General features: G+C 48.8%; 2 gene segments (V, D, J or C); both read left to right on the forward strand.

The window, feature by feature from the left end:
- LOC105309169 overlaps positions 1 to 6,373 on the forward strand; it is a 31,035-nt gene that overhangs the window by 880 nt on the left and 23,782 nt on the right.
- LOC111733893 lies at positions 3,753 to 4,232 on the forward strand. The segment is given in 2 exon segments: positions 3,753 to 3,833; positions 3,916 to 4,232. Coding segments are annotated over 2 exon segments (363 nt in total).

Genomic DNA, 6,373 nt, shown 5'->3' on the forward strand with positions numbered 1-6,373 from the left:
TTTAAACACCATCACTGGGAATTCAGACTCCAAGGCATGAAATTTGAATAACCGAACTCAGTTCATAATATTCCACCAGTGGACCCCAAAATTCATGTCTTTCTCTCATGAAAAATACATTAACTCTAACCCAACTTTCCCAAATATAGTACTAGTTACAGCTCCAACTCTAAATCTTAGGTCCAAAGTCTCATCTAAGTATCATCTCATTAGTTATTGGTGGAACTTGAAATATGATTCAAAAAGAGATTAAGTCCTCTCCAACTGTAAACCTATAAAACCTGATGACTTATGTGCTTCCAAAATGTGATGGAGGGGCCGACATAGGGTGGAAACCCCACTCTACGATGATTAAAGAGGAGAGAGGGAAGGAAGGAATGGCGCCAAGCTGGCCCAAACGCTGGCGAGGCAAGTCCCATGGGATGTTAGGTTGGAGACCATCTTCTTTGTCTGGATGCCTGGACACTGTACCCGGTAGTTGCGGGTCACACCTCCCGGACACACTGAGGTGCTGTCTCACCATCTGGACTCTCTGTGACTCTTCTGGGTGGCAGTCACACCCCTGTCACTGCCAGATGGTGGACGATCCAAAAGCTTTGTTTGGAGGCCGTGTCACCTGTTACACGGAGGTGATGGCCCAGGTCTAGAAATCAAGGAGTCATCCCTGATCCTCTCTGAGTCTCCTCCAAGGCCATTCATCCCTTTTCTTAAAAATACTGCATCTTCACCGCCAGTGTGGGTTATGATCCTGTTTTGTGAAATCCGTGAAGTCTGACATCTCCCTTCATCCCACCTTCTTCTCCCCTTCATTTCAAAGAGGCATCGCTTCTGCCGGACTCATTGCACCTCCCTTCCTGGATGACGCTGAGATGGCTGATGAGACCAGCTGATCAGGCCCCAGACTGATCGATTGATTGATATTATTTTATTTAATTATTTTTTACATTTATTTTTTTATTTCCCCTTCCCCCTACCCTCTGGTAACCACTAGTCCATTGTTCATGTCCATGAGTCTCTGTCTGTTTGTCCTCTTCATTTGTTGCTTTTAGGTTTATATCCCACATATAAGTGATATCATGTGGGTTTTTTTTTATAAAATCGTTTTTAGCAACGCCTTTTCTGCACTCTTCAGAAGATACTCCACAATTTTGGCTTATGGATGGACTGTCTATTTTTCACAGCTCCAAATTCTGATTCACACTTGATTCATACAGCTGTCTTTGATCCATCATGGTCCTATCACATTTTACTAGAAGCAGCAGATAGAATCAACCACTCCCGCTCTTAGCTTAGTAATTCCTGCAGTTAAATACACACTTTCACTGCTCACAGCTCTACCTTCAGCTTCACCCTAAAACCTGGCCACCCACATGCTTTGTGACAAGGTCACCTTTCCTCCAGAACATGTGACCTGTTCACATTTCCATGGACATCTTGTCAGAACGGCTCCCAATGTCTACATTCCAACCACCGTTGTCGTCATGACTGTGTTCACCTTCTCTCTGAGTGTAGGAGCTTCCTCCACAGATCTCCCATCCTCAATCTGAGCTCTCCACACAATCACCTGTAACACCCCTCTCAGCAAGCTTGGAATTTTCTAACAGGCACTTAAAAGTCTCCCACCTCCTACCCATCACCTGCTTCCACATCCATGCACGCTTTCTTCGATGCTTCTTCCAGCAGCACCCACTTCTCAGAACCACAGTCTGTCTCATGGGCTCAAGCTGCCATTACAAACACCAACGACTGGGTGGCTGAAATGACAGAAATTTATTGTCTCACATTGTGGGAACTGGGAAATCCAAGGTCAGTGTGCAGAGACCTTGATTCCTGGTGAGAAATCTTTCCCTCAGGAAGACAGCTGACTTCTTGTTGCAATCTCACATGCTGGAGAAAATGAGAAATATCACTCTTTCTATTCATCTTCATATACAGCAACCAGTTCTTATGGACAAGGACTTAAACTTAACTTCATTTATCCCTAAACTTCCAAAGAGTTTTTCTCCAGTACAGCAAACTCTGTGTTAGAGCTTCACCTCATGAATGCTGGGGGATACAGTGCAGTCTGCAGCAAGCTCCCAGGGTTAACTGTGAGCAGGTTCACTGACCAGAAGGATGTTCATCACATTCCTGGTTATGTCGGCACAGGCACAGGTTCCTGACAGCAGTGTTTACAAGACGTCCTCACCCAGAGGCTAGTGCTTCTCAAATGTGATCGTGGACCTCATGTCCCAGCATATCCTGGAAGCCAGGACTCCTGTGTCTCCTCCTGCCTGCTCTCAGCTTCACCTGGGACAGAGTGCCTTCATGGTTTGCCTTGTGTTTCATGATTGACAGTTCTTGGTCCTGGAGTGAGGTGACACATGCACCTTTTGAGTCCAGCCAAGGGAACCAATGCCCTTTCAAAATGTGACCTCACCTGAGGTCTAACTTGTCCATGCCTGTTGTGCTCTCCAGATTCCAGCTTCCTGGGAGAGCCTTGACATTGCTACGACATTCAGTGATTTCACGTCCAGTGATGTCTGTGCAGGTGCCACTTAGATATAGTGAGATTAGATCCCTACATCTAGTAACAGGTCAAGGTGACCTCTGAGCATACATCTGGTGTGTGCATCTAATTCACTGAATAGTGGAAGTCGACTGTACATTGAGCCACAAGGTGTGTATCTGCAGGGTTTCTCAGAAGTGTCCTTCATTAGAGAAACCTAAAGAACATCAATGGTCCAGCAAGTCCCCAAGAGATTCTGGACTCAGGGAACTGCTGCCTGTGTCAGTGCATCCATCAGCCCCAGGGAAGAGGCTCCCTGGGGGGTTACATAAACCCCTTGCTTGGGGCCTCCCTATAGAGTAATAGAGGGTGATTGGGGCCAATTCAATATATCAAGAGGTGATGTCAAAAGCATACGGTGTTCATGAAGAAGCATCCTGAGCCAAGGTGCACTAGGTTAAGTAGAGACCTGGCTGTGTCCTCACAGCACCCCACCATCATGCCTTCCTCTACAGAGGACCTGACAGCACCACCCTCACACTGAACTGGAGACACTAGGAGGTCATGCCCTTTGACCCCACAGAGAACCCTCTCCAGTAAGATGAGGGCTGGGTTACAGGGGGCACTCAGAACCACCCCACATGGGTTGTGCACCCTGAGTAGGTGCAGAGGAACTGGAGGAGGGGATTCCTCTGAGGGCCTGGGGCTTCTTCTTTCCACAGATCACCTAAATTTCCAATTAGACAGAGACTGCAGAAGCAAAAATAGACATTCCATTCTGTCAGGACCATTTGCCAATCTCGAGAAGGCAATGAGAACCACACACTAAGGGGAGGTCTGGGGCTTCTAGACATCTGAATTGTGAGGAGCTGGTGGCAGGGTGTGTTTTACTAGGTGTGACATTTAAGAGACACATTGATGCAAGAATACGAGATGTGAGATCAGGGCTCAGCTGCATCCAGTCTCCCCGTGTCACTCAAGGAGCATGCACAGTGAGGAGACGTCCTGTTGGACTCGATCCTCAGAGGGAAAAGCTCTGTCTGCACAGAGATCAGGCCCCTGACAGGGACATATATGCACAACAAGCATTTGTACCTGGGACACCATATGCTCATTGACCACGGTTTCCGTGTCATCGTCTTCTCTCAGGTGGGACCAAGTCTTCAGCTAAGAATACACTGCTTCATGAATATGCAAATGAGCCGAGGTGCACTAGGTTAAATAGGGACCTGTCTGTGTCCTCACAGCACCCACCATCACGCCTTCTGCCACAGAGGCCCTGACAGCACCACCCTCAGCATGGACTGGAGCTGGAGAGTCCTCCTCCTGGTGGCAGTGGCAACAGGTATAGGGATCCCCAGCTCTGGGCTGACGAGGGCACCAGGGCCAGTCAGGGCTCTGCACTCACTGCTGTCTCCTCTCCACAGGTGTCCACGCCCAGGTCCAGCTGGTGCAGTCTGGGGCCGAGGTGAGGAAGCCTGGGGCCTCCGTGAAGATCTCCTGCAAGGCTTCTGGATACACCTTCAATGACTACAATATGCACTGGGTACGACAGGCACCAGGTCAAGGGCTTGAGTGGATGGGAGACGTTAACCCTAATAATGGTGGCACAGACTACGCACAGAAGTTCAAGGGCAGAGTCACCATCACTGCAGACAAGTCCACCAGCACAGCCTACATGGAGCTGAGCAGTCTGAGACCTGAAGACACGGCCACATATTACTGTGCGAGAGACACAGTGTGACGACCCACATCCTGAGAGTGACAAAAGCCCTGAGGGAGAGGGCAGCTGTGTGGGGCTCAGGAAGGAAGGGAACAGTGTCCTCTGACTTCTTCACACAGAGACAGAAACCTGACACTATAAGTGACACCTTCACAAGCACACCCGGCACTCAGGGAAACGTGTCACGAGTCCAGGTGTCCTGCAGGAAGATGAGGGACAGCATTTCCTGACAAGTCCCTGTCATTTGTCATTGCTTCTGCAGAGGGCACAGTTGCACCTCCCTGGTCTCTGGATGAGGGGAGTTAGTTCAGACATCGTCTGGGATTACGTGTTGGTGTCAGATTCAGGGTTTGGACTGCAGATCCTCCAGCCACTCCTCCCACTTTCCCATGTTTCTGAAAGGGAATTACGCTTCAATATAGGTAAGTATAAAGACTGAAGGGTGAACCCCTACTGCCCAGTCTGAGGTCTAACACCAGTCACATGACCTTCTGGGAAGACGATCCTGACTCTTGCTACCAAAGTCATGGTGACGGGTGAGTCAAGTTCTAGCACATTCCGCCTCAGTTCTGTCCTGCAGGGCTGAGCTCCTGAAGAGGCTCCTCCCCTCCGACCACAGCCCCCAGTGTCCCTGTCCCTGGGGCAGGACTGTTGTCCTCTCACACAGGGAGCAGTACGGGGAGACACTTGATGACATGGGATCCACGTCCAGCCTTCCCTGTCCCTGGTGAATCACAGTACCACACACTCCGGGTACAGTCTACAAACATTGACTCTTAACAGTCTGGAAGTCAGAGCAGGAAGTCAGTGTCCCTGGACAGACATCAAGGTATTGACAGGACCACACATGCCCAGAGTATTGAGGGAGAGGTGTAGTCTGAGCACATGTGCTCCCCAACATTACATATTGAAATCCTAACCCCACAGAGGACCATCTTAGGGGGGTGAGTTCTCTGGGTGGTGCTCAATGACAAGGTCAGGGGTCTCATGAAGTAGATTAGCACCTAACTAAATGAGGCCCCAGAGACCATGTGTGTCACTTCCTCCACCTGAGGATGTAGCAAGAACAAACCAGATATGACCCAGGAAGAGAGTCCTCCCCAGTGGTGACCATGTTGCACCTTGATCCTGAATTACCACCTCCTGAAATTTGGAAAGTGAATGGTTGTTAACAATAAATTACTCAGAAGATTTTGCTCTCTTACTGTAGCCTGAACAAACTCAGACAGCAGTTGGCTTCTGTGTCTTTATTGGTTGACGAGCCACTCTCCTTACATCCTGACTCATGCCCCGTTCCCCATCCCCACAGTCTGGAGGAAGACACCTCACATCACTGGTCACATTGTTTTCTTTCTCCCCTAGAGTCTAATCTCCTCTGCCTCGCTCTGGCGTGAACACTTGTGACTGCGTTAGGAATCTCTCAGATGAAACAGGAAACCATTTACCTCAAGCTGTCTAGTGGTCCTGGAACGTGCCTTTTCCCATGTAACATCAGACTCCAAGCATGATGTGACGCTAACAGCCCTGCAGATATTCACATCCATCCCACAGATCGGTTCCATTTAGCACATCCCAACATCCCCCAATGCTAACTTGGTCAAAGATTAACACGAGCCTAATATCAAATGGGATCACCTCAAAACCTCCCAATATAACCTCTAAATCAGGTATCAGTGAGAATTTGATGGATGCATTCTTCAGTGAAATCCTCTCCAGCTGCAGACCTGTGGTCCTAGAAGACAAGTCACCTCATTCTAAAATACACTGCAAGGCAGGCACATGGTCACAGTCCAGACACCTTCCTCCTTAAGAGAGAAAATGGAAGTTAGAAATCACCAGTCGGAGATGATTCTATGCCCATCTGAGAGAACTCCATTGGGTCTCAAGACCTGGGGATGAGCTGCTATGGCTCAGACCCAACCTCTGACCTGTCACTCTGTCCTCGGATCTACCTTCCTGGGTCTTGTGGAGCCACCTGACGGAAGAGGTATATGTTCGTCACCTGTGTCTTGCCAGGAGATGATTGAGACTCCAAAGCCTCCAATCACTTTATTCTGTCTCTATGACTGATACAACGTTCTTCCAACAACTGCTAAATTTGAAAGGAAGGTCTTATTTATGACACTGGCAAAATGGGTCCTGCCATAGGAGAGAGACAGAAG

The sequence above is a fragment of the Pteropus vampyrus genome, unplaced genomic scaffold (assembly GCF_000151845.1).
Source record: "Pteropus vampyrus isolate Shadow unplaced genomic scaffold, Pvam_2.0 Scaffold679, whole genome shotgun sequence".
Lineage (NCBI taxonomy): Eukaryota > Metazoa > Chordata > Mammalia > Chiroptera > Pteropodidae > Pteropus > Pteropus vampyrus.